The following is a 25,240-nucleotide window of genomic DNA, read 5'->3' as shown; positions in this document are numbered from 1 at the left end:
CAAAACAGTTTAACATAAGGACAGTTTTAAAACAAATGAAGCACCGTTTCTGCTTCAGTGTTACAGAAAACACACATTTCATCTATTCCACTGAGTCTAGCAAGTGTTTTTTTAACTGGATAAATCATATGAACAATTTTAAAAGAAACTTCTCTTACTTTATTGGTGACACAATATTTTTTATTAATATTCCATGCTAACGTTCACTTAATGTTTTGAGTTTCCGCCTCCCAAAATGATTTGATAGCAAGAACTAAGGTTTTCTGGAAGTGCCTCCTGATATAATAGTTGTTACATCTCTTGTCAGTGAGGGTTAGATCTCCCAGCATACGGGCTGATATCACTTGCACACTTCTATCTAAGGAGTCACATCCCTGGACCAGTCTTAAAAGACCTGATGGTATAGCATCAAACACAACTGCGTATTCCTTGGGAGTGACTGGAATTCCATATTTTCTGCTGGTCCACTTGTTAATGTTTTCGGGTTTCACCGTGACTGACGTCATTTAGAAGCGACGTACAGGCGTGTTTTGTTTTTTTTTTTTTTTGGGACGGGTACTGCGCATGCGCAATGACAGGAGTCCTTGGTTGTCGGCCTGCTGTAGGTTACAAGCCCTGCGAGGGACACAGACAAAATGCAGAGCTGGACGCAGTTATACCGCTCTCTGGCCACGGTAAGGGTGGATTTTATCAGCCTACTGACCAGCATGTGTTGTCCAGAACGGTCTTTTACTGGTCATACTGGCTGTTTGTCCTGTGGTTACTGGTATTTTCAGACCTGCGGCCCGCGCCTGGCAAGCCGGTCGGCTAACAGCTCTGGTCCGCTGAAATCTAATGGAGAGGACGTGATGCCAAACTCTACTTGAAAAATGGGAAATTCGGAGCTGTTGTGGATATTGTTCGTGAAAAATATGTCACCGATGTGCATATGATATGTTGTTAAATTCTATGAGTTTCCCCTTTGAATTCGGAATCAGATAAATTAAAAAAAAGACTCGTTAAATAAAATTGCGACTAAAGTCGTTGAAAGTTTCCACGTTTGACAGGAAAATACATTGTGGAAAGAAATGAAATTAACTACATTGTTTACAAATTATAACTTCGAGATAGCGTGACAGGATATTTTGTATGCTAGCGTTAAAGGTTTTTGCTAACGCTAATAGATGTCAGTTCATCGATGTTATAGTTGACAGTTCTGCGTACAAGCCGTGTTAGCATGCTAAGGTAGTTAGCAGTGGTTACCTAACAGGCGTTAACTCTTAATGTAGCTCACGTCAAAGGCTGAGCAACCCACAGCTTCACGGGCTAAATATCATATTAGCCCCGATTATTTCTCCCCTTCGAGATGATTGTCGTCTCTTTTAAAAATGTTTAAACTGCTGTATTTTATATGTAATACATTTGTTAATCATGTTAAATACAGTCTAGTTTCCAAATACAGGCTCAGACATGGACATTACACATATTACACACATCAACATTGTAAACATTAGCATAGTATTGCCTGTAGTCATGTGACTGTTATGTCTAATTAGGCTGCAAACACTAAAATTTGATTATTTGGATGCACGAAACATTAAAGTTTCACAAAGACATACCTTTGTTATTGCCAGGGGCATAAAGTTGTGTATATTTGCACGTTAGGACAGTTTGATCCAGATAAAAGCAGCTGTAGAAACTGGCGATAGAGTCAGTTTTTGGCACACAATCGCTCTTTTTGCAGGACACCTGTACGAAACCATGTTTGCCAACTAGCGAGCACATGAGGATACCCAGCACTGACAGATGAATGTGTCCTAGCTGAGTCATTAAAGACTGTATCTACAGTGCTCAACATGTCTGCTGAGTGCCCCTGAGCAAGACGCTGGACCCCAGACCTGCTCTAAGGGCAGCGACTCCTTCAAACAAATGTATATATACAAAACTAAAGAAAACAGCGTGAAATTACATTTGCCACTTTCCTTCATTTTCTGAATCGGACTTTAGCTCCATCCTGACATCCTGTTTCTGACAGTGTTATGGCAACCTTTGCATCTCTCTAGAATCTGTTTTCACAGCGGTTTTTACAGTGTTGTCCTCAGTGTTCACTTGAGTGGCAGAAAAAGGAAAATATAGTGAAGGAAGTACACGAAAGAAATAACAAGCATGTCATTGAGCCTGAGAATTCCTCTGGAAAATACTGTAAATGTATAAGTTTGATCACAGACAAAGATCTCTTTTATTCTGAAGTAAAACTAGTTTGATTACTTTGACTCTTCTGCTTTTATCCTCTGAAATCATTTGACCTTAAAATGTTACGTTAAACAGTCGGTCAGCACTGACAGAAAAATAATTCCTTTTTTCACATGCTTCTTAGTTTTCGCCCACCCCTCTGTTGCAGAGTGTTAAGTTTTGCATCATGATGCTGTGTCGGATGGTTTTGTTTTTGACCCTCTCCTTAAGGTTTTTTTCTGACTGTGTGTTTGGTTCGCTTCACAGCGGAGCCACCACCTTCCCTGCAAACTGCATGGCGCTGCAGCTCTGTCCGTCAGAACCTACGCTGACAAAGCAGCAAGTAAGATAACTGTAAATCTTATCATTAATGCCATGTTCTTGTATGAACTTTAGCCTCATGCGTGATGGTTGTTTCCGTGGTTGGCAGATAATGGGCCTCATGCTACACATGGTGCATGCAAGAGATTTAAAAAACCTTGTGTTATTCACTGGTTTTCTCATATTTGGTATTTTGATTTAGTTATAAACAGAATAGTCCAGACCTGTTGTAAAAGTCATGTGCAGGGAAAACTTATTATTCTAACTTATTATATCTTATATCTTATGAAAATAACAATCACTTTAATGCTGTAACCTGAAAGGATCTTAGAGTCTTTCTAAATTCCCAAAATGAAAGTAAAAATAAAATTAATTCTCTGTTCACCATATCAAGATTTCCTTTTTTGTCATCGAGCATGGACACGTCAATGAAATTTGCCATGTGACCTCTACAAATGTTCTATAACACCTGACATTGTGACATCACCTGTGAGGAAAATACTGTTTCGATCATCATCGTGTCATCACGTCGACTTGCCTGCTTCCCATCTTCTACATGGGCCGCTTTGCTTTATCTCTTTATATCAACTCTGTGAGGCGTTCACAGCTGTAGTCATTTTTCTGGCTCCTTAATACCAGTGATACGGTTATAATGTTTCTGTCTGCTGATTTCTGACAGCAGGACTTCAGGTGTGGCAGTGTGGAGCTTGTATTTTCACCTTTGGGTGTGATTTCGGTGACTAAAATTTGTACTTTTTTCTTGTTTTATCCTTCTGTCCTGTCTAATCTAAAAACATGTATGAATAATAGTAATAGTAAGTTTCCATCCGAAACTGATATGTTTGAGTTGTAAATTTAGTCCTGTCTCAACGGACTGTATCTCCTGATTCTGTCCACATCTTCAAAACTAAAACGTTGATATAATAATAATAATAATAATAAGAAACTTTATTTGTATTGCGCCTTTCCTACAGGAATTGCAGCTCAAAGTGTTTTACAACAAAGAAATGAAATGCACCAAGTGCTTCACATAGAAAAATCAGAATGATAGTAAAAGTAAGATAGAATGAGGATGGAAGTACACAGAATACGTAAAATCAGCAGTGAGCTCAAGAGCTTCAGGCCTGCATCAGGAAGTCAGAGCTGGTTAAAGTCGTCCTGTGTTTCGTGTCAGTGCTCTGCGCTGCAGTCACAAACTCGTGATAAAAGTTGCTGTGTTGCTTCTCTGTAGTTGATGCAGACGTGACAGTGGTGGGCTCCGGTCCAGGCGGCTATGTCGCTGCCATCAAAGCTGCACAGCTCGGCTTCAAGGTAAGCTGCCGTCAGGGCTTATTGAATCTTTCAAAAATTTTATATCGCGATCCTGATAAGTATCGTAATATAGTAAGTATATTTACAGGAGATTAAATTGGGCATTGTCCATGTTTTGTCTTAACTGGGTGGTTGGGGACTTCAGAAATCCTTTAAATCTGTTACTGTGATAAATCAGTCCTGCTTATTGATTGAGAGTGTGGTTTAATACAAGCACAGCTACATTGAAAACTTAGACGAATTTACACAATCTGAGCTTAATCTGCGCATACCCCGTTTGAATGAAAAAAGCCTCTGGCGTTTGTCTCCGTCCCAGCTGATGGAAACAATCATTAATCCCCTGAAGAAAAAAAAAAACACTTCATTGTAGACATCTTTAACGTCGTCTTTCCTTTGACAGACAGTGTGTGTTGAGAAAAATGTCACGCTGGGTGGAACCTGTCTGAACGTCGGCTGCATCCCCTCAAAGGTAATCAGCTGGTTTTCCTCCTGATCGTAATGTTCCTTCTGTAGTTTGAGCTTTAGTTTTGCGGATTCATCCAACAGTAAAATTTAGATTAGCTATAAACTGATTAATTACTCCGACTGGAATTTGTTTACCAGCCAGGTGAAACAAAAACTGCACACATAGTAGAACTTAGGATACATAAAACTATGAAGTACATGATTATGACTGTTGGAATTTGATATTTTGTGTCTGCAGGCTCTGCTAAACAACTCCTACTTGTACCACATGGCTCACGGCAAGGACTTTGAAAGCAGAGGCATCGAGAGTAAGAGGCTTTAAAGGGACATTTTGTGTGATGAGTTTTTTGGTTTAGTGTCCAACAGTCCAAAACCCAAAGATACTCAGTTTACAGTAATGTGACAAAGAAAGCAAATCCTCACATTTGACGAGCTGGAGGATGTTTAGCAGGTTTTGTTTGATAAATGGCATCAAAAGAGTTAACTTTTTTTCTGATCTGATCAGCTGACGTTCGCAGCTGTGATCCTGCTCCGTCGTTGTTGTTGAAATTGTTCTAATCTGCTGTAGGTCTCGATGATGGTTCAGTACTATTGTCTGAGGACGCTAAGTGGAATTATATGATGACGTTTAACATAAGGTTTGATCCTGATTAAGACCCCGCAAAATTGGTTCTTTATGACGTAATATAAAACAATAGGATCACAGTTCATTGTCCTAAATTGTTTTCTACATTAAGCCCAAGTACATTTCTAGTTTTAAAAGTGGTTATTAGCCAATAAACATGTTTTTCCATTGGACTACAAAATGAACATGGCTCAGCTTTTGAATTGAAGAGGTTTGCTTTGATTGGATTTTTCCAGGCAATTTTAAAACCAAGCTGAACATTCGTAGCTCAGAAATGACTCCTCATTACTATTTAATGAAACGCTGCCGTCCTCAGGGTAAAGCCGATGACTGAAGTCTGTCTGTCAGTTTCAGGCATCTCGTTGAACCTGGAGAAGATGATGGCTCAGAAGAGCGGAGCGGTCAAAGCGCTGACTGGAGGAATCGCTCATCTATTCAAACAGAACAAAGTCAGGCCTCTTTCTCTGTGTTTCATGGGTGTTCGCTCACATCTGAACGAAGAATCTGAACCGCTGATATCAGCGCTCACAGTGTGACATCACTCCCTCAGGTGACCCACGTCAACGGCTTCGGGAGGGTGACGGGTAAGAACCAGGTGACGGCCGTAGCGGCGGACGGCAGCGAGCAGGTCATCAACACCAAGAACATCCTCATCGCCACCGGCTCCGAGGTCACGCCCTTCCCTGGGATCCAGGTGTGACACCTGTTTCACACCATAGTTTCAGTTAAAGATCTGAAGTAGTTTTTTGTACCTCAGGAGGAGGATTTAAGGGTTTTGGACCAAAAATGCAAACTGTGAAATATGAGATTAATTCTGTAGAACTAAACCTGAAAGGTGCATCCTGCAAAGACAAAGCTTTAAGGTGAAAGACTCTAACGCCCTGTAGAACTGAAGGGAACTGCAGAGTCATTGCTAAACCTCCCATGTGACACAGTTAGTTTACCCACTGATCACATGAAAATATTGATTTCTGCAAATAATGCAGCTTCTTGTTTTTCATCACTTTACTTGCAGACGTAGAGGCTAAATGTCAGGTGCTCACGGTTTAAATCAACATGCTAAATAAACTGAAACTCGTTTACACCCTTGAATGTTTTGTTTTTTAAGATCGACGAGGAGAGCGTCGTGTCATCAACAGGAGCTCTGTCCCTGAAGAAGGTTCCGGAGGAGCTGATCGTGATCGGAGCCGGAGTCATCGGAGTGGAGCTGGTCAGCATCACTTCAGTTTGGTGCCGTGTTGCCAGATTGGACTGAACAGCAGCCCAGTCAGAGAGTCAGAGTCTAGAACCCAGCTGGTCATCACAGGAAAAGCCCAAAACCTGCTCACAATAATGGAAAATCTATAATGAAATATAGATTTTAGACAATGTTTGATTCAACTGGGAGTTTAAGTTTAAACTCATATGAACAGAATTAAGCTTTTACTTCAAGCTTTTAATAATGGGAACAGGAAGAAAAAAGTTTCAACTGAGTTTTAAAAAACTGAAATTACATTTGATCATCAGTTATGTGTCAAACCTGACTGAACTTTTCATTGGTGGAAACAGCCCAATCTGGCAATGCTTGTCTGGTTCACATTAAAATGTCAAATGCTTACTGACTCTCTGATCCAGAATATCGATAAAGTTACTCAGATAATCCTCAGAGCACCATTTCCTTCGGCTCCTCAAAGTTCTTGTTTTCCTGTTTGGTTTAGGAGCTAATAAATCTGCTGGACGGATAAGTCGTAGGTTGAGGCTGCAGCTCTGTGGCTGTGTTGTGTTGTACTGAACTGACTAGATGGCCATGATACCACACAGCAGGAAGCTGTTCTACTGTCTCCTGAGGACAGATTAGCTGAGTAATAAACAGCATCGCTTGCAAAGCATCAGAGGATATTTGCAGTTGTCCTCTGTAGTGCTGCTGCTCTGCCGGCTGCTGCAGGGCTGCAACACCAGTTCCCATAGCAGTCTACCGCCGCTCCAGCTTCTGAGTCCGTATGTGTGAGCAGCCATGATTCACACAAGTGTTTGTCCTGCAGGGGTCAGTGTGGCACCGTCTGGGCTCTAAAGTCACAGCGGTGGAGTTCTTGGGCCATGTGGGCGGCATGGGCATCGACATGGAGATGTCCAAGAACTTCCAGCGCATCCTGCAGAAGCAGGGCCTCAAGTTCAAGCTCGGCACCAAAGTCATGGGAGCCACCAAGAGGCCCGACGGCAAGATCGATGTGGCGTGAGTGAAACACTCCAGAATCCGGTTCGGATATCAGAGTCTTGATGTGTCTTTTTGAAATTTGACTTATACCTGACGTGTGTGTTTCAGAGTGGAGGCGGCGGCCGGAGGGAAGAACGAGACTCTGACATGTGACGTCCTGCTGGTCTGTATCGGCAGACGACCTTACACCGAGAACCTGGGTCTGGATTCTGTAGGCATCGAGCTGGACAACAGGGGCCGCATCCCCGTCAACAACCGCTTCCAGACCAAAGTACCCAGGTACGAAACGGTTGTAGCAGATATTAAACCGTATTCAGCTTACCTTAAATGCTGCTGTATAAGTGTAACAGACTTGAGTATTTGCTCCCTAAACAAAACATATCACTTACTTGTCCCCCCTCCCCTCTTCCCCTCAGTATTTATGCCATCGGCGACGTGGTCGCTGGGCCAATGTTGGCCCACAAGGCCGAGGACGAGGGCATCATCTGCGTGGAGGGCATGGCCGGCGGCGCCGTGCACATCGACTACAACTGCGTTCCCTCCGTCATCTACACACACCCCGAGGTGGCCTGGGTGGGCAAGACAGAGGAGCAGCTCAAAGAGGAGGTGAGAGTCAGGGGTGACGATGAAGAGGAGGGTGATTACCTGCAGTAGCAGATTTTTTTTTTTTGGCAGCAGAAACAACTTGTGAGCTCACTGACCTATCATCATCTTTTTATTTTGATGATGAACTTGAAAACATACTTCACACATCCAGCAGTTAGGGAGCGATGTTATCTTTCATTTGTGTCACCTGGTGAATGTCAGTCCAGTATTTCTCTATTTCAGCGTGAGAGTGAACCAGAACAGCAAAAATGCATTCAGACTGATAAACAATGAGCTGAACGTCCGACGGGAGCTGCAGATTCTGAGAGAGAAGACGAGGCGGATCTTATCACAGTTTAAAAAACATGATCTCAGGTTTCATTAAGTTTCATTAAAACCAACACGTGAATTCGCAGAGACATTAGCTGCAGCTAACGATAATTTTCATTATCAATTAAACCATCAACTATGTTTTCAATTGATTAAGTTCATCAAAAATCAGAATCAGATCAGATCTTAACTGGACTACTGTCCGACCGACAGTCCAGAACTCACGTTCAGTGTACAGCGGTTGGGTTTTGCAAAGAAGAAGCAAATCCTGCAATTAGTTAGTTTGATGAATTAATCATCATGGCTGTTTTAGTTTTCTGTCAGTCAACTAATTGATTGTTTCAGCTCTAGAGTCTAAATGAAGATGGAAACACTCTGTGTTAGTGAAGTGAGCCAGAGCTGCAGACCGAGCCGAGACTCTGTGGTTTGTGTGTTGTAGTTATTTTAAAATAAGAAAATGTTCTGTATCAGCGGGATATTCACACACTGCAGGTCTGTGACGCTGCAAATATCTGACAGCCTGCGACGGTCGCATGAGTTCAGAATGATGTGCAGAACTAAAGCTACGTTCAGGAGCAGACTATGTTTGATGCTGAACCTCCCTGTTAGGAGTCATGTGATGTCTAGTCCCTGTGGTTTTCAGTGCTGAGGGTCCAGCAGCGATTCACAGTCGGACTCTGCTCCTTTCCTCCTCAGGGCGTCCCGTACAGAGTCGGCAAGTTCCCCTTCGCAGCCAACAGCCGAGCCAAGACCAACGCCGACACCGATGGCATGGTGAAGATCCTCAGCCACAAGGAGACGGACAGGATGCTGGGAGCTCACATCGTGGGAACTGTAAGAGCTTCCATCGAAACATCAGACAGACCACACGTGACTGAGTGTGAACGGGTTGTTTTCAGAGTGAGAGGGACCGGCTGGCATTTTCTGTCCTGATGCTAGTCTAGTCTAGACATGTTGGCCTCAAAGTCTCTGCACGCCCCACAGGTGTTTTTCGAGGTAAAGGTCAGAGCAGCTGCTGAATGTGTGGGATGGACAGAATCTTTGAAAACCAACAGGAGAAACGCAGGTTTCTCTTAACGATGGCTCTGTTCCATTAAGTGTCACAGGCAGTCTGTCCACTGAGCATGCACCCTGCAACTAGCCCACCTAAATGGAACACGGCCTTCATTAATGCTGTTAATTACACCTGTGTTTACCTGCTTTGAGGTCAGAATGTCTGCTATGAAACAGATCTATTACTTGGTGTTATGGAGGTTTTTCATTGGTGATACTCTGCAGTCACACTAACATCCCCAAGAGGTTTTAACAACAGTGTTGCTTTTCTGAGTTTCTTACCATTAGTCTGTTCAATCAATGTAGTTTGTCCTGAAGGTGGCGCCAGTTGTTAGCTAAATCCAAACGGTTTATCCTGTGTATGGTGGCCAGTTTAGGACTCTCTCAGCTTGTTAGACTTAGAGTTAGCTGTAGTTTGAGCTAAATGTTAATATTAGCGCGTTAGTATATCTTAACATGCATGTCAAAAAATATTGCAATGAAGGAACATGAATGTTAGCATGTCAGCCTCCTGTAACATGAAATGAACACGCCTACAGTTAGCATGACAGCTAAATTAGTACAATGTCTTGCTAGCAATTACCATGTTAGCATTTAAGCATGTTAGCATGCCAGCTGGAGCTTTCTTCCTTGTATGTTGAAAGTCGTTGTTTGCGTGTTTCCCTGCAGGGGGCAGGAGAGATGATCAATGAAGCCGCTTTGGCCATGGAGTACGGTGCTTCCTGTGAGGACGTCGCCAGAGTCTGCCACGCCCATCCTGTACGTCATGCTGCAACACACACACACACACCAACCACACAAGAGCATCATATCACTACATTTTATCCTAAGATCGTGACTGACCACATCAGCTGACACCTATGGCACACACATAATCTGCAGAAAATTCATATAAACTGAAATATTGACAGTTAACACTCAACCACACAAATGATATCAACTTTGTATGCAACCCTAGCATAGCTGCCGCTTCATCCTCTTCATCCTTCTCCTCCCTCTCCTCATCCACCCTCTGCTCGTCATCCTCGTCCTGCAGACGGTGTCGGAGGCCTTCCGAGAAGCAAACCTGGCCGCTTCCTTCGGCAAAGCCATCAACTTCTGATCTGCCGGCCGCTGTCGCACCTTCAGTGTACATAACAGAGGAGAAACAGGAAGCTGTGTGTGTCTGCGTCAAAATCTTCATTCAACCCGCCCGGATCCTCCGTGTACATCCACGCTGTACCACATTTAGTTCTAATGTTATTTAAATGTTCTCAATAAAATGATAAAGGTGGTTTGGGCGGTAAATAAACACTGACTGCAGATCAGTCTTTTTGCTTTCCAAACACATAGTTTAAAGGATCCCAGAAGAGCATATTATTCACTCACATACAGTACATAGAGAGATGAATGTTATTTTTCCTGGGTGACTGCAGCCTCTTTGGTAAAAGAAGGAGAAGGTGTCCTGTTTTTTGTAGAATCAACAGGACGAACATGACATGTAACCAGAGCGGGAAACTGCAAGCGGTTCCACAGTTTCAGGTTTTAAAGGTTAAATCTGCTCTTAAAGTTGCTCTTTGGGGGTCACATACGTTGAGTTTCATTGGTTCTTCAGTCAGTGACATCACAGCAGGTGTGTCAGCCCTGGATTATCAATATATTACGTGAGGAAAAAACCTCTGGCCAAGACAAAATAACAAAATAAAAATTAATCATATATATGTGGAAAGTTTTCAAGAATTTCTTTCTATATTTTTGCCAAAACCTTAAAACAGGTTTCGGTCGTCATGAATGAGATTAAAGTCAGATCCATTCACTGACGTGGTGAAAGGTGAGGAAGACCAGAAGACTGAGGAAGAAGTTTACGGTGATCTTTATTTCCCTTCTGTGGGAATTCTGTTTTAAACTCAGCATCGTCTTTGACAACTGAAGGCTTCGCTGTGGAGTTTTAGACCTGGAGTGGCACCGTGGAGCTGTTTGTCTTTGAGTGGGTTCCTGTTTTGGTTTTCTTGGACATACATGTGGGTGATGTGATGCAGTCCTAACGGTTTCATGCTGATCCACTGATCAGACATGCTGACGTGCAGCAGTGAGGAAGAAGCGCTGCAAACATGGATGTAAACAATGCTGGATTTAAAATGCTTAAAAAGCTGCTTTGCAGTGTGTTAACGAGGAGGGAAATCCGCTCCATGTGCTGTTTTGGTGAGTTGTGAAAGCATTGTGTGTGTTTGGAGGAAAACTCCACAGGGCCCCTTTAAGTGCAACACCTGTTGTGACATCACTGATTGTGCCTGACCAGGTGAGCAACATGCTGCCAGGTTTATGCCAGCAGAACAGAACAGAGCAGCAGCAGTTTCCTGTAGCTACAGTCTTGATTCCCCCTTTAAAGACCAGTATAAATTCAGTTCTGGAGAAGAGCTGTTGATAGTTGCCGGGAAACCGTTTCCTGCTCTGATTACTTCGATGTGATTGGCTCCGGCCTGCTCTTGCTTATCTCACCACTGAAACCAATAAATGCAGTATCAGTTAAATGAGACTTCAGTGTGTATTTTTACATGTGCTGGAACCCACGATGAACTTTCAGTTAAGGCCTCGGTACGCTTCAAACAAACTGGCTCATGTGGTGCATCATGGGACAGCGAGGTGTTCTCACCTGTTCAGAATGGTTCTCATTCACTTCTCCCTGCAACAATCAGTCATTTATAATGAGCATTTTGTGTCACCATGTCCGAATGATATGTCACAATGCCAACATGCTGATCTTTACATCTTAGTTTAGCATGAGCATGCTATATGCTAGTTAGCAGCAATCAAAGTACAGCCGAGGCTGATGGGAACGTCAGAGGTTTTGCAGGTATTTTGACCTGGTGGTGCCAAAGTCAGAGATCACCTGGTGTTAGAGTTATTACAGTTCATCCAGATTTTATAGTAGTTAGAGCCACACATATCACGTTTGCACAAAAGGAAAAGTCAGAGGATCATCAAAGTCATTGGGATTCATCCTCTGAGGAACATGAATATCTGTACAGTATTTCATCTTAATGCATCCGGATATTTTCAGTCTGGATCTGGAGGCTCACCGACTGACATTTCCACCCATACAGCCGAGCTGCTAGAACAACTACAACGTCACGTCAGAATAACATCCAAACGTGAATGAATTAAAAGGTGAAACCCATAAAACAACACATTAAAAGATCTAAGTAGAACGCCATCGCCTGCTTAATCTTTGCAGCATTGACTCAAAGGAGGCGCGAAGACTCGACTCCTTTCAGCAGCTGTTGTTCTGCTGGATGACACATATCTGAATAACTGGTACTTCAGCAGCAACGACTCCACCTCTGTTTGAACACTGACGACGTAGCTGAGTGTGTGTGTAAGTGTGTGTGTGTATGCTCAGCAGGTGTGGTGGCTGCTTCAGGTTGAAGCGGTCAGACTTTGAGAGCTGAAGATGGCTGACTGAAGTTCAGCAGGACATGAAACCAGATTTAACAGCCGACAGAACAAACGGAGAAGAAATGAGGTTTAAATGAAAGAAAATCAAACTTCTGGACAGAAACACCATCACTCAGGTACTGTTGGTGTTACTGCTGCTTCCTCTCTTTCATCCATGTTATTTGGTCATCAGGAAAAACCATTTCATGTTTTCTATAATGTCAGTAATGACACTAATGCTGTGTGAATAATACAGTAAAGAATACTAATCGGTTGATATTTCAGTTTTACACTTCATACGTGTGTCGGCGTGAAAACTGGCTCTGGATGTTTGAACTGCTGCGTGTTTGGTTGTTTTCTTTAGTCTCGTCTTAAATGTTTCAGCAGAAATGATAACTCTTGTGTAAACAGCTTCTGGCCGTTTGTGGACTTCCAGGTAAGTCAGCCACATTTGCATTTCACCTGTGTGATGATGAAGCACTTTAAACCTCCAACCTGCTGCAGTGGCACTGAACAGTTTACGCCTGCTGAGTGTCTCTCCGTCTCAAAGCAGCAGCAGTGGAGGTTCATCTGCAGAACACTTCAGTACGTTTCTCAAGTTTTTTTTACTTCATTTCCACCTCGTGAGACTTTACGGCCATTGAACAGCTGAGGTTTGTACACTGAAGAGACCCTCTGAGCACGTTGGTGATAAAAATTTTGAGTGGCCACAACGAGGACCAGAGATCCAATAAAGTGTAACTGAACCACAGCCTGAAAATTTCACTGCCCCCCTCTGGTTGATCCTGTAATCACACCCAACAGTGATGTCACAGTGTACTGGCACACCTGAGAGGTCATCAACTCCATCGCTCCAGCTCATAGACTGTGTCGGAGAAGTGGGTGTAGCCAGCGGGTCTGAAGAGCGAGGCAGCTCCATTCTGTCTAATGGACAGCAGGGGGCGACCCCACTGGTTGCAAAAAGAAGTCCAGTTCCACAGAAGAGGATTCATTCTCAGTGAAGAACCTTGGACCCCTAATCTGTCTCTATACATGCCAAAGAGCAGTGATTCCTAACTGCTGATGTCCACCTGATGTCTCTGGGGGTCATCAGGTGGAAACCTCCCTTCAACGGTGTTTCGCCTACTTAGTCCTACGACACCTCCAGGAGGCTAGGCGGTGAACTCCGGCGTCCCAGAGTCACCCCCCCTAGTGCCAGTTCACACTGCTACTACACAATCCAAACAGCACTGCCACGTTCAACTGACCCAGGCCTGTTTAGGAGATGCTCCAGGTAGTGGCCAGTACCAATGCTACCATTTAGCTAATGCTAATGCTAACGCTAACCGCTAACTGCCAAGAAGAACAGAAGAAGACAATACAGTACCGATGCTACCATTTAGCTAATCCTAAATGCTAACTGCTAACTGCTAAGAAGAACAGAAGAAGACAATACAGCTAGGTTCACCTATACTGTTAATGTTAACTGCTAGATGCCAATGCTAACTGCTAAGATACTATCATACTACCACCGCTTTAGCTATTGTTAGCTGCTACAATGATACCACAGGCCTAGATGCCACATGTAAGTGCCAAGTGCCGCACTACCATCATCTACCCCTGCCTCTCACCAACTGCACCAAGAAAAGCGGGATGTGGGAAGAAGTCTATGAGAAATTACCCAACTTCTCACTTGATTTGTTACCTCACTAAAGATTTTCCCAATGAGTCAATGCTCTCCGTCGCTAGTTTCAAGTCTTCTTCAATACAGCATGATGCTCATTTTATAAATCATGGTCTAATTTAGAGTAAAAGTCGCTGCCATGGCGACCTCTCCATCTGTATAGAGGCAAAATGATGTGTTTCCATGGCACTGAGCACTCTAAAGTTTACCCTGATTTACAGAAGCGACTTCGCCCGGTGTAGCCTGGAGCCAGGTGCAGTCAGGTTGCCAGTTTAGACACTCCCCCTCAGCTCCACCCTCTCGTCTAAAAACGGTCACTCCTGGATCCAAAATCAAGATGCCGACACTCAAAAAGAGTCCAACCACCAGAGGTTCAGCACAAACACTTTCAGCTGCTGTTACGTTGGGTTTTAACTTGTGGCATGTGCAATATGTTTTTTTTTATAATTGTCACCGAAGCATTGAGCTTGAGTCTGTGTTCTGCTCAGTTGATGGGCATCATTCGGTCGTACCCAAACAGAGGAGCAGAACATCTTGTCCGACGTGACCACAACAGCTTCGTTCACAGTTGGGTCTTTAATCAAAAGGTTTTGACTCCAGTCGTTTTGCTTCAGAGCAGGAAATGAACCTTCGCTGTTTACAGACAAAGATGTTTAGAAGGAGGCCGGACTGAAGCTGATGGTGTGTTTTCCTGCTGATTACGGTGGAGATGGAGGGAGGAGACGTTTCCTCTCTCTGATCAAACAGCTTGAGGGTTGTTTTCAGTTAAAGTCCGGTCACCACCTCCTTCCTCCTCCCTCGTCCCCCAACACGACTCCCTTTCATTCTGAACAGCGTGGATCAGAAACACTTTGGTCTCAGACGGTCGTCTGGCTGGAGTGGGTAGGGATGTCGACATTCCTGTAAAACACGTCATTAGTGAGTATAATATTTCATGTACAGCTTTGAGACGCTTGTTCATGTTGATTTGGACGAATCAGCTGGCTGTTGTGCATTTTGTAGTAAAGATACTAGATGCCTGTGTTTAGTGGCTCCGAACAGGCACTAGTTTCAGAGAAGAAAGAAGCCACAGATGACATATCTGAGTGTTTTCCAGAGGAATTAACAAATACATCTTCTATAATTTATTTTATTTCCATCTGGACAAAAAAAAATACTCCATCCACAGCCAGTGAGCCGCCATCTTTGATTTGATATGGAAATGAGTCGAAACCTGTCAGAATCTATAACTTTGGTGAACTTTGACACAGGACTTTGCGCTGTTGACCAATAGCAAGCTGACAGGTCAACATGGAGGATTCATTGTTATTAGCTGTGTTGCAGAATTCACTTACATTCAACCTCGTCTGCTCCAGTGGTTTGGTACAAATACGATGAAGTCTTTTGAATAAACTGTTGGATCTTACTGTCCCGTTAGTGCCTTAGCGAAGCCAATAAGCTAATGAGTTTGCAGACTGACTGTTAGCAAACTTTTTTGTTTGGAGAGCCTTATTTTCCCTCTTTAGTGACTTTTTATGAAAAATAAAATCATGTAAAAAGGTGAACAAAACGCCAGAGGAACGCCGAGGTGCAGCAGTCTGCCGCTTGCCGAGTGTTCACTGCTTCACCGAGCTGGCGGCCTCCACGTGTTTCACTTTGTCTTGTGGCTGCTGTGTTAGGCTCGAGGCAAACATTTGAATCAAAACCGCTGTTGTGTCGGTTCAGAACTGACTTCAGTAACGAGTGTAAAAATCTGACAGGACTTCTAAAACCGGTCCACACCAGTTGCAGCACAGAGAGCCGTGCTGGCGTCCAGTCTGGAGGAAGTGGAGGAGGGCGTGTGGATTTACTTCCTGTAGTTACAGTATGTTGAGTGTTTTTGTGTATTTCTACCTTCGTTTGTCCAGGCCTGATGACTCAGTCAGAAACAGTGTTGAAGCTTTATGGGTAGTTTTGTTATCAGAGTGTCAATCAGGCTGTGGGTGAATGTGCTGCTGCTGTTTGTTCATGGTGGAGGCCTGCAGGTGGAGCTTCCACTCGGCATCCAAAGACTTTGATGGTTGTTTGAGTTTATACGTCACTGTTGTTAAGAAACCTCCAGTTTAAGAGTTTCACTGTTCAAACATGTCACGGCTGATCGGCTAACCCAGCAGTTGGAGTAGCACCCGTTGCTGCTGACTGTCTTTAAACGTTTGTAGACACTGAGAGTTAAAAGTCCTCCACTGATTTATCATCTGTATGTCGGACTCATGATGGACAGCTTATAAAAACGGATCAATCAGTGCAGCAGAACCAGAGATGTTGTCTTCTAATGCCATGCTTTCACTGTCAAAACCTGCCACCCACATTACCCATAATGCAACTCAACCACTGACAGTTTGGTTGCTGTTTCAGATGTGTTGTGCTGGTAGCGGGAAACACTCAGGACTGAAAAATGGTTACTGCACTTTTCTGAGTTAAAAAAAACCAAACTCCTGTTCTCCAGTATCAGGCAGTAAACTGTGCTCGTTTGTAGAAAAGATGTAAATGACATATTAGATGACTCCCAGCCAATGAAATCATCAGATTTTTAATCACCTCATTGTTTTTTAATTGTCCCCCTTTCCTCTTGTCCTAACCAAGCAATCTGTTTTACCAGGAAATGTCATATTTGTGGCTATTTATCTCTGTTAATCAGAACATCTCAAACATTCACGGCTGCAGTTTGTTGGTAGTAGGATGACAGAAAAAATAATTTGAGCACGTTTCCTCATAGATTTTGTTTCCGATGGTTACTTTTCATTTTTTGTCCTAATCATTGTTGACAGAACACGAACCCTTTCTCTTCTTCTTCTGCTTCCAGAGTTCCTCTCCTCCTCCTCCTCATCATCATGCCTAGCGCCCGTTCACCACCAGATTCCTCCCATCCATCACCTAATGCAACACCTTCAAGTGCCCCACCCGTCACGACCTCCCTGCCGCGGACCACTCACCCCATCATCGTTATCTCCACCACCTCTACCTACACTAACACCACCGTCAACCCGTTTGCTGCCGCTGCCACCAACTTATTCAACGACCTGCTGGACAAGATCCCCTGTAAGTCACCAAACAGCTGCTAATAATAATGTTAAATGGCAAAGAACAATTTGGTTCCACTACAGAGACAACTCAGGCTGTTGTTGCTGATGTCATCAGTCATCAGAAATGGGTACTACAAGTTTCCCTCCTGGGTCCATTAGTGTTTTTAATATACATAAATAACATAATTCTCCCTAATCAGTACTTAAATGTCCTGTTTTTGCTGGTGATACTATTCTATATGCTCCAGGCTCCACCCGAGCCCAGGTCCAATGATCACTCTGTAATCATTGACTAGTTTTAAATGCAGAAAAGACCAAGTACATGGTGTTCCCGACTTCCCCCAGTCACTCTGACTGTCAACCATTAAAACTTTAAACGTTTACAGTCATTATTCTTGTAAGTCCTGCAGATACTCAGGAGTTCTGACTCAAAAATGAAAAATCAAACGATGCTTCTTGTACAGAATGAAAGGACGTCTGTCTTCCTCCAACAGTAAAACTACTGTGCAGTCAGCTGTTCTGTCCTCGACTCTGGAGACTGTATTCTGTACTGTCATGCTGCTCCATCAGCTCTTCAGCAGCTTAAACCCAGTTTATCACAGTGCATCAATCGTTGTCACAAATGAGAAGCTTCATACTCAACATTGTTCTCTGTATCATGTGATTGGATGGACTTCCAAGAAGAAACAGCCATCTCATCTCATCCTGTGCACCACCTGCTGAACCTCAGACATCCCTTATTCAAACACTAATGGTGGCAGACCTGCTTCTCTCTGGGGGTCTGCACCTTTAAAACCGAACAAACTGCAAACTGCCCTCAAACTAGAGTCCCGTGTTCCCCATTGAGATGTTGAACCTTTCTGATGAATCTATGATTCTTGTCACTGTTGTTGGTATAACTGTGTAACTGCATTGTTGCTGTTTGCTGACGGTGTTTCTTGTTTTCAGGCCTCTCTTGGAAAAGAGGTCACAATCTCAGTGAGACCTCCTGTTTAAATCAAGATTAGATAAATAAAGTACCCACTATGCAGTCAACCGTTTCCAGATCAATATCAGTATATGATATTACTGGATTCTAATTATTGATGCATTGATCAGTTCAGTGTGGCAGCTGTTAAGGTGGAGCTGATTTTAATTACTTTACATACGGCTGGGACGCTGGGGATCAATACAGTCCTATCTAAAATATGTGTTGATTATATTTTGTATTATTAATCAGATTCTGCAAAGTAAAGTAGTGCAGTAAAAAGCACAATAATTCCCTCTGAAATGTAGTCCAACCTAGGGGTCGGGCCCCTCGAAAGATTTTACAGGTGTGTCTAATTAAGTGGCCTCAAGAAGGAGGAATTTGTCCCTCATCAGCTCAGACTGGCAGCATGTTAGAAAAGGACCAGTTCACGTCCATCCATCTTGTCTCCTGCAGTGCCTCGATGGGCGAGCTACACCATCTTTGTGGGCGGAGGTCTGCTGATTCTGATCTGCTGTCTGTGTATCTGCATCAAGTGCTGCAAGAGAGGTAAGAAGAAGAAGCAGCAGAAGAAGAAGGATGAGAAGATCAATCTGAACGGAGTGAATGGAAAAACCACCACAGCTCTGGTGAGTGACAGCGCCCCCCGCAGGTGAATATGTGACACAAATCATCTGATGGTCGAGTAAATTGACCAAGGTCATTATATTTTCCTGCACATTAGCAAAGTTGCAAATTTCAGTCAGATATTTGAAGTGAAACATGTTCTAATGTGGAGTCGATCCCCTTTCAGACACCTAAGACCATGAATGGATTTTATACATCGGTATAAGGTGAAGGGTGCGTTAGATATGTGCTACAGCAAGTGCCATATGTCATGAGTCCACCTAAACCGACTTGCAGGCTTAACTTTATTTGTAAAACTGCTAACTGATTGTTTTTGGGATGAAAAATGCTAAAGGGGGAACCTGCAGCAACTTAAATGACTTACGGTGGTTTGTTCAGTTACTTTTCAGTTCACTACATGGGTTTTGTCTTCGATCTGATGTGATCTTTTACAGCAGTTTAATAAATCACTTTTTAATAAATCAGATTCTGGTTTTAGTCCCCTGAAGAGGCTTGTGTCGTATGTAGGGTCTAACCTGAGGTGCTTCCTGTGCTCTGACAGGTTCAGCCTGATGTGGTGGATGTGGGTTACGGCTCGACCAAACAGCAGAGGGGAAGGCTGCTGTACTCCCTGGACTACAATGCCGCTCAGTCTGAGGTGAATAAACCTGGAACCACATGTTTAGGGTGCAGCTTGTCTAAGCCTGGGCCTCCACTGAGCCTGGGCCTCCACTGAGCCTGAGCCTCCACTGAGCCTGGGCCTCCACTGAGCCTGAGCCTCCACTGAGCCTGGGCCTCCACTGAGCCTGAGCCTCCACTGAGCCTGGGCCTCCACTCTGTGTTAGAAGAGTCAAAACACATTTATCAATGCAAACATGGTCAGACTCTTAACTCTCAGCTTAAAACAAAATTCTTCCTCCATGTCAAAACCAAGCGCCTACATTACCCACAATGCAACTCAACCGCCAAAAGCTCAGTTGCAGATTTAGGTGTGTTATGCCAGCAGCAGCTCATGTAGCTTTCAGTTGTTAGCCTGCAGCAGAGCTGAGGTCTGGGCAGCTCACTTCTTCTAACACCACACCGACAGATTCATTTTTTTTTCAAACTTTAATTGAAGCTGACTCAAGTGACATCACTCAAGGACACTCATGAGGCACTGAAGGCTTCTTACAACAGTTTTCACTCCCCGACAGGTGAACGTTTCCCTTTAACTCAGTGTTGCTGAGTGTTGTCTGTCTGTCTATCTGTCTTTAAGCTCACAGTCGGGATCAAACAAGCCGACGGCCTGAAGGCCATGGACCTGGGAGGAAGCTCGGACCCATACGTCAAAGTCTACATCTGCCCCGACAAGTCCAGAACCTGTGAGACCAAAGTGTTCAGACACACGCTGAACCCCATCTTCAACGAACAATTCAACTTCCCGGTACGAGCTGGTCCTGAAAAGTTTTAATATGCACTGACTTCAGTGTCCCTAAAACCGGGGACCCTAGAAGAAAACCCTAGTCTTGGGTTTAATTTTCTGAGCTTTGGCAGCTGTAGGCAGTGATGTCAGTTCTAAAATGTTTTTGTATCTGACAGCAAACAGATGTTCTGCACCATGACAGCTGCTTTTGCTACAGGAGGCTGTTTAATCTTTTAAATTTCAGTCAGGATAAACAGATCTGCAGCAAACAACGCCACGACTGTCTTTAAGCTCACAGTCGGGATTAGGTTCTGTTTTCTACATCTGATCCAGGTCCAGATCTAATTCATTTAAATAATTATATCATTAGAAATTATTGTTATATTCTGCTGGGAAGTGCTGAAAAACATGTGATGTAGTAATAAATGATTTTAGGCCCTTCGTGCCAACGCCATACTTTCATACTTTTGGCCAGTATGGCCATGAAGCAGGCAGTAAATTCCAGTCTATGTGGTATAAGAGGTATTAAAAAATCTTAAATTCACAGTTTCCATCGATTGATTGGACTACAGCACCTGCTGATCTGTCTTTTCTTTCAGTTAGTCTGGTTTGTTTTCTGCCATCAAGCAACAAAAAAACATAAAACCTCATAAACTTTGTCCTGACAGATTAAGTTGTTCCTCTGCTCACCTTCAGCTGCTGCTGCACATCAGCTTGAGGGATTCTTTTTAGGTGGACCGAACCTTTAATAAATCTAAAGCCAAAAAACACTCAGGTTGATCTTTCCCCAGATATCCAAGTCCTCCCTCCTGAAGTCGACGGTGGTGATGCAGGTGTTTGACTTCAACAGATTCTCCAAACACAACATCATCGGCGAGCTCAGGGTGCTGCTTTGCAACGTCGACTGGAACCACGTCATGGAGGAGTGGAAGGACCTCGCCGAACCCGCCAAGTTTGAGGTTTTCTTTGTTTCTTTGTCTTGGTACATTTCATTATGTGAGTTAAAGTGAGTGGAGAGGACCATCCTGCCTGCAAGCTTCTACACTCACACAAATGTCCACTTAATGTCCAGCTGGAGGGACAACAAGAAAGAAGTGCTTCAGTTTACAGATGAGACTTAAAAAACACCAACACCAACCTGTTCTTTGAGAAATGGAGTCAGACGATGATGATGATCATACATGAGACTGATGCTCAGCTTCTCATCAGCAGGTCAAATGCAGAGTATTTGTATTTGTTAGATCGCTCACAGACATGCTGTAAGACTACAGAAATACTTTGCCTTGAATAATAATTTGTGTTTCTTATTTTTTCCATGAAAAAGTTAAATCAACTTGTAAGAAAGTGTTAAAATCACATCTTGTTCTCCTTCAACATCCCAAATCAATGGATATGCAAATATTTTCATCTCAAAATTTTAACTGCAGGATGCAAGATGTCTCCCACTTCACTGTAAAGTCCAATCTCAGGCTTTGTATTTTAGTTTAGCATGCTAATATTTGCTAATTAGTTAGCTAGTTTGTAGCTAGTTTGCTGGTACTTGACAAACAAAAAGCTGACCTGATGGTGGCGCTACAGGAAAGGTCAGGGGATACAAGTTTTAAATTCAACCTCTGGAGACCATGAATGTGAAAACTAGATTTAAAGGCAGTCTGTCCAGCAGTCGTTGAGACATTTCAATAACAATCAAGACTGACAACCTCATGATGGCGCTAGAGGAAAAGTCAGAGGATCACCAGAGTCAGTCAGATTCATCCTCTGGGGAACATGAACATGTCTGTACAACATGTCATGGTAATACTTCACGTAGTTATTGAGATATTTCAGAGCACATAAAGCACCACAGCGGAAGAATAATTCGTTTTATTTTAACTGGGTTGTTTGATGAAGATTTGTCTGTTGACCGTCTCGTCTGTGTGACGCAGGAGGAAATCCTGGGAGAGATCTGCTTCTCTCTGCGTTATGTCCCCACCGCCGGCAAACTGACCGTGGTGATCCTGGAGGCCAAAAACCTGAAGAGCATGGATGTCGGAGGAAGTTCAGGTCGGACTGAGACAGGATCTCATAATCAAGTCTCATAATTCGGTTCAGAAAAAAATGAAATGGAAATGGAACGTATTAGAAATTTCTGGACTGGATCAAAAAAAAAAGTAATTTTTAGTGGAAATTTGAAAATCATTGTGAGCTTTTTGTTCATTTGCAGTGCTTTTCTGTAATAATTACTCTCTATTTTTAATTGTAGGTACAATAATTTTTACTCCTCAGAAAACTTGTCCTTTTTTTGCAATTGGTCTCCTTTTTGAAGAAAACTGAACAAATTTAACTTTTTTTGTGTGTGCATGAACTTGTCGTCCATTTGGTGTTTGTAGATCCGTATGTGAAGGTGCAGCTGGCTCTGGACAAGAGGAAGTGGAAGAAAAGGAAGACGTCTATTAAAAAGAAGACTCTGAACCCGTATTACAACGAGTCCTTCACCTTCGACGTCTCGTTTGAACAAATCCAGGTGAGTGGCGCCAGACGGGAAACCCGACCGATACAGGCTACAGGATCAAATCACATTTTGCTGTTGTTTGCATGCTACATGCTACATTTTGGCTACATGCTACATTTTGGCTAAATTAATCACACCACTTGCTATTGAAGTCGGTGGTTTCAGCAACAGAGGGAGTGTGACTTCATGCTTCTTACTCCACCATATCTTTACGTAGCAAAAAGTTGTTTGTTGCTAGCTTAATGTTCAAAATGTCATATATAGATATTTAATACTTTAATTAGCAACAGCTGCTATGACCTGCGGCTGGTGATTTTAACTGTTGTCACTGGGCAGAAATGAGAAGCTGCTCGCTGAATGTTTTGTGCTCTTTGCTTTAATCATAATTATCTATAGACCATAGACAACACCAGCGGGTTGAGGTGGACAAAACTTGATTTAAACTTTATTCTAGCCGATACAATCCATTAAAGCATATCTGAATCAGCCCTGATAACGATTCTTCTCAGGAAAAATCTAGTTCCATTCATTCATTCATTCACTACACAACGTCCAGTAAAGGCCCCATAAAAAATTCTACATCCTTTTTACTCAGATTCAGTTTTATAGTGAGTGAAGTGAATGAAAAGGAAGGAAGAACATATGAAAACTGTGGTCAAGTATTGATAACGATTTGTGGTGAATGTTAGAAAACCTGAAAAGAGCAGTATGGTCCTTTAATGCTGCTGTTTGAGGAATGTGTAAACCGAACTCTCCGGCCGTCCACAGAGGGTGCACCTGGTGATCTCGGTGTGGGACCACGATGCCATGACCCGAAACGACGCCATGGGGAAGATCTTCCTGGGCTGCGACGCCTCGGGGAACCAGCTGAGGCACTGGGCCGACATGTTGTCGTTCCCGCGGCGGCCGGTCGCTCAGTGGCACAACCTGCTGTCGGCCGAGCAGGTCAACTCCACCCTAACGTTGAAGAAGAAGATACCCCTCGCCAGCAAAATGACCTTCTGATGGGAAACACATGACCTCGGTCCCATCAGCTCGAGGAGATTTAAACTTTTAAGGATCATTTCTCAGAGTCTCTTCTGGGAAGAAAATTATTAAATCTACCTGATTGAATATATTTTACATTTAAGATTAACATTTATATTTTGGTATTAAATTTAGTTTGGAAATTGTTTTAATTTCAAACCTGTGCACTTCCCTCTTCCTGTATGAATTGTATCATACAAAACTCCTTTAATCCATCAGATTTCTCATGATATTCTAGAGTTTGCTGTATTATGTATAAAATCGCGTCTATGTGTTTAAGATCAGGATATGTTCAGTAACTTTTACCTGAACTCTCCTTTAGCCTCTTGATGCAGAGAGACACTTTTTTAAAATGCTTTTCAAATTTTTTTTTTTACTTTCTGGCGCCCTCTGTTGGTAGCAACAGGAATGACACTTTGACAGACTGAGCCACAACTTGAACATTAGAAAATCCAAATGATTAATTAAATTCATGGAACTTTAAGAAAGTTTCTGGAAACTGTTTTTTTTAGGATCAAATTAAATCACCTCTTTAAGTCTCTTTAAGTTCAAGCTTATTTGTCATTTCCACTATAAAAAATTAACTGAAATGAAAGGTTATGTGTCTGCATCAAGATCCTGACCGCAGTGAGGCGTGATGCTGAAGCTCCCTCAGGTGGACAAAGGAAAGAGGTTGCATCAGTACGTCAATCCCACATCATGCCACCCTGCGTTGGTCAATGATCATAGAGCAGAGTCAACGTGACGTTTTGAGTTTGGAACTGGCGTCTTTCCCCAGATAGAAGAAGGATTAAAACACGACTGGAGATCAATCAAGCTGAGTTCAGCAGGTGTTTCTTCCTGCTGCTTCAGGCCTCCGGAGATCATGACTCAGCGTCATTAAAAGTCCATGAGGACCGAGGGCTTTGATTTTTACTCTGTGGGCACCTCATGCTGAAATGTGATCTCATTGTACCTGGAGGAGGAGGTAGCCATGCTGACAGCAGACACACCTGGTACACTTAGAAACAATCATCAGCTCAAGAAAGCCTGCACAGGTGATCAGTAGTCAATTGATTTTTCCATTTGACCGATATGTATCGCTCCTGCTGTCTTGAGGCCGTAAAAAGCTGGAAATCACTACAACATGAAAACAATGAGGCACACCTGTGTGGTGTTTTCTTCATCTGTTGTGCAGGCTGACCTCCCAGTTCTTCATTTTTAATGCAGTATGAATGGAAACAGTAAAACTCATAACTTCTGGTTCAAAAAAACAGAAAAGACAGAGATTATTTAAGATTTTTATTTAAAGATTTAGAATTTAAGGGGTTCTCCCCTTTTGAAATTGATTCATTAGTTTTCAGTTTAATTTGTTCTTCATGTTTGGATTTTGTTTTACTTTATGGAATCTGAAATAGCTTCAAGTGCATATTAATAATAATAATATTTCAATTTAGGTGTAAATTTTAGCGGTTCACCCCACAGTTAATGTTAATTAATGGCTAAATTAATGGACTATACTACATTTAATGTATTATCTTTGTGTTGAAATAGCA

General features: G+C 42.9%; 2 protein-coding genes across 3 annotated transcripts; both read left to right on the top strand.

Annotated features, from left to right (window-relative positions):
• Nucleotides 1-575: 575 nt before the first annotated feature.
• Nucleotides 576-11,599, top strand: dldh (dihydrolipoamide dehydrogenase). The gene is made up of 14 exons (XM_041938836.1): nucleotides 576-674; nucleotides 2,479-2,554; nucleotides 3,764-3,843; nucleotides 4,244-4,312; nucleotides 4,547-4,616; nucleotides 5,282-5,382; nucleotides 5,484-5,627; nucleotides 6,042-6,143; nucleotides 6,955-7,145; nucleotides 7,236-7,406; nucleotides 7,544-7,733; nucleotides 8,739-8,876; nucleotides 9,765-9,854; nucleotides 10,132-11,599. Exons 1-14 carry the CDS (start codon nucleotides 636-638, stop codon nucleotides 10,195-10,197), a joined length of 1,527 nt encoding a protein of 508 aa, XP_041794770.1. The 5' UTR covers nucleotides 576-635; the 3' UTR covers nucleotides 10,198-11,599.
• A 920-nt stretch (nucleotides 11,600-12,519) lies between these two features.
• On the top strand, nucleotides 12,520-24,246 carry syt8 (synaptotagmin VIII). Of its 2 annotated transcripts, none has more exons than XM_041938547.1 (9): nucleotides 12,520-12,646; nucleotides 16,994-17,229; nucleotides 18,637-18,809; nucleotides 19,349-19,444; nucleotides 20,042-20,209; nucleotides 20,980-21,147; nucleotides 22,114-22,231; nucleotides 22,558-22,691; nucleotides 23,448-24,246. In XM_041938547.1, exons 2-9 carry the CDS (start codon nucleotides 17,022-17,024, stop codon nucleotides 23,682-23,684), a joined length of 1,302 nt encoding a protein of 433 aa, XP_041794481.1. In that variant the 5' UTR covers nucleotides 12,520-12,646; nucleotides 16,994-17,021; the 3' UTR covers nucleotides 23,685-24,246. The 2 variants fall into 2 exon arrangements, with proteins under 2 accessions (XP_041794481.1, XP_041794480.1); XM_041938546.1 differs by lacking the exon at nucleotides 12,520-12,646 and adding an exon at nucleotides 14,982-15,090.
• The last annotated feature ends 994 nt before the right edge of the window (nucleotides 24,247-25,240 follow it).

This window comes from Chelmon rostratus, chromosome 6 (assembly GCF_017976325.1).
Source record: "Chelmon rostratus isolate fCheRos1 chromosome 6, fCheRos1.pri, whole genome shotgun sequence".
NCBI classification, from domain to species: domain Eukaryota; kingdom Metazoa; phylum Chordata; class Actinopteri; order Chaetodontiformes; family Chaetodontidae; genus Chelmon; species Chelmon rostratus.
This window is presented reverse-complemented; position numbering and strand designations above follow the sequence as displayed.

What these genes read in the sequence shown, in the direction of transcription:
- syt8 (XM_041938547.1), top strand. Translation starts at nt 17,022, where the DNA reads ATGCCTAGCGCCCGTTCACCACCAGATTCCTCCCATCCATCACCTAAT. An exon ending in GAAAAACCACCACAGCTCTG is followed by an intron (nt 18,810 to 19,348) that starts GTGAGTGACAGC and finishes GTGCTCTGACAG; the next exon opens with GTTCAGCCTGATGTGGTGGA. An exon ending in ACAATGCCGCTCAGTCTGAG is followed by an intron (nt 19,445 to 20,041) that starts GTGAATAAACCT and finishes TCTGTCTTTAAG; the next exon opens with CTCACAGTCGGGATCAAACA.
- dldh (XM_041938836.1), top strand. Translation starts at nt 636, where the DNA reads ATGCAGAGCTGGACGCAGTTATACCGCTCTCTGGCCACG. An exon ending in TATACCGCTCTCTGGCCACG is followed by an intron (nt 675 to 2,478) that starts GTAAGGGTGGAT and finishes TTCGCTTCACAG; the next exon opens with CGGAGCCACCACCTTCCCTG. An exon ending in ATCTATTCAAACAGAACAAA is followed by an intron (nt 5,383 to 5,483) that starts GTCAGGCCTCTT and finishes TCACTCCCTCAG; the next exon opens with GTGACCCACGTCAACGGCTT.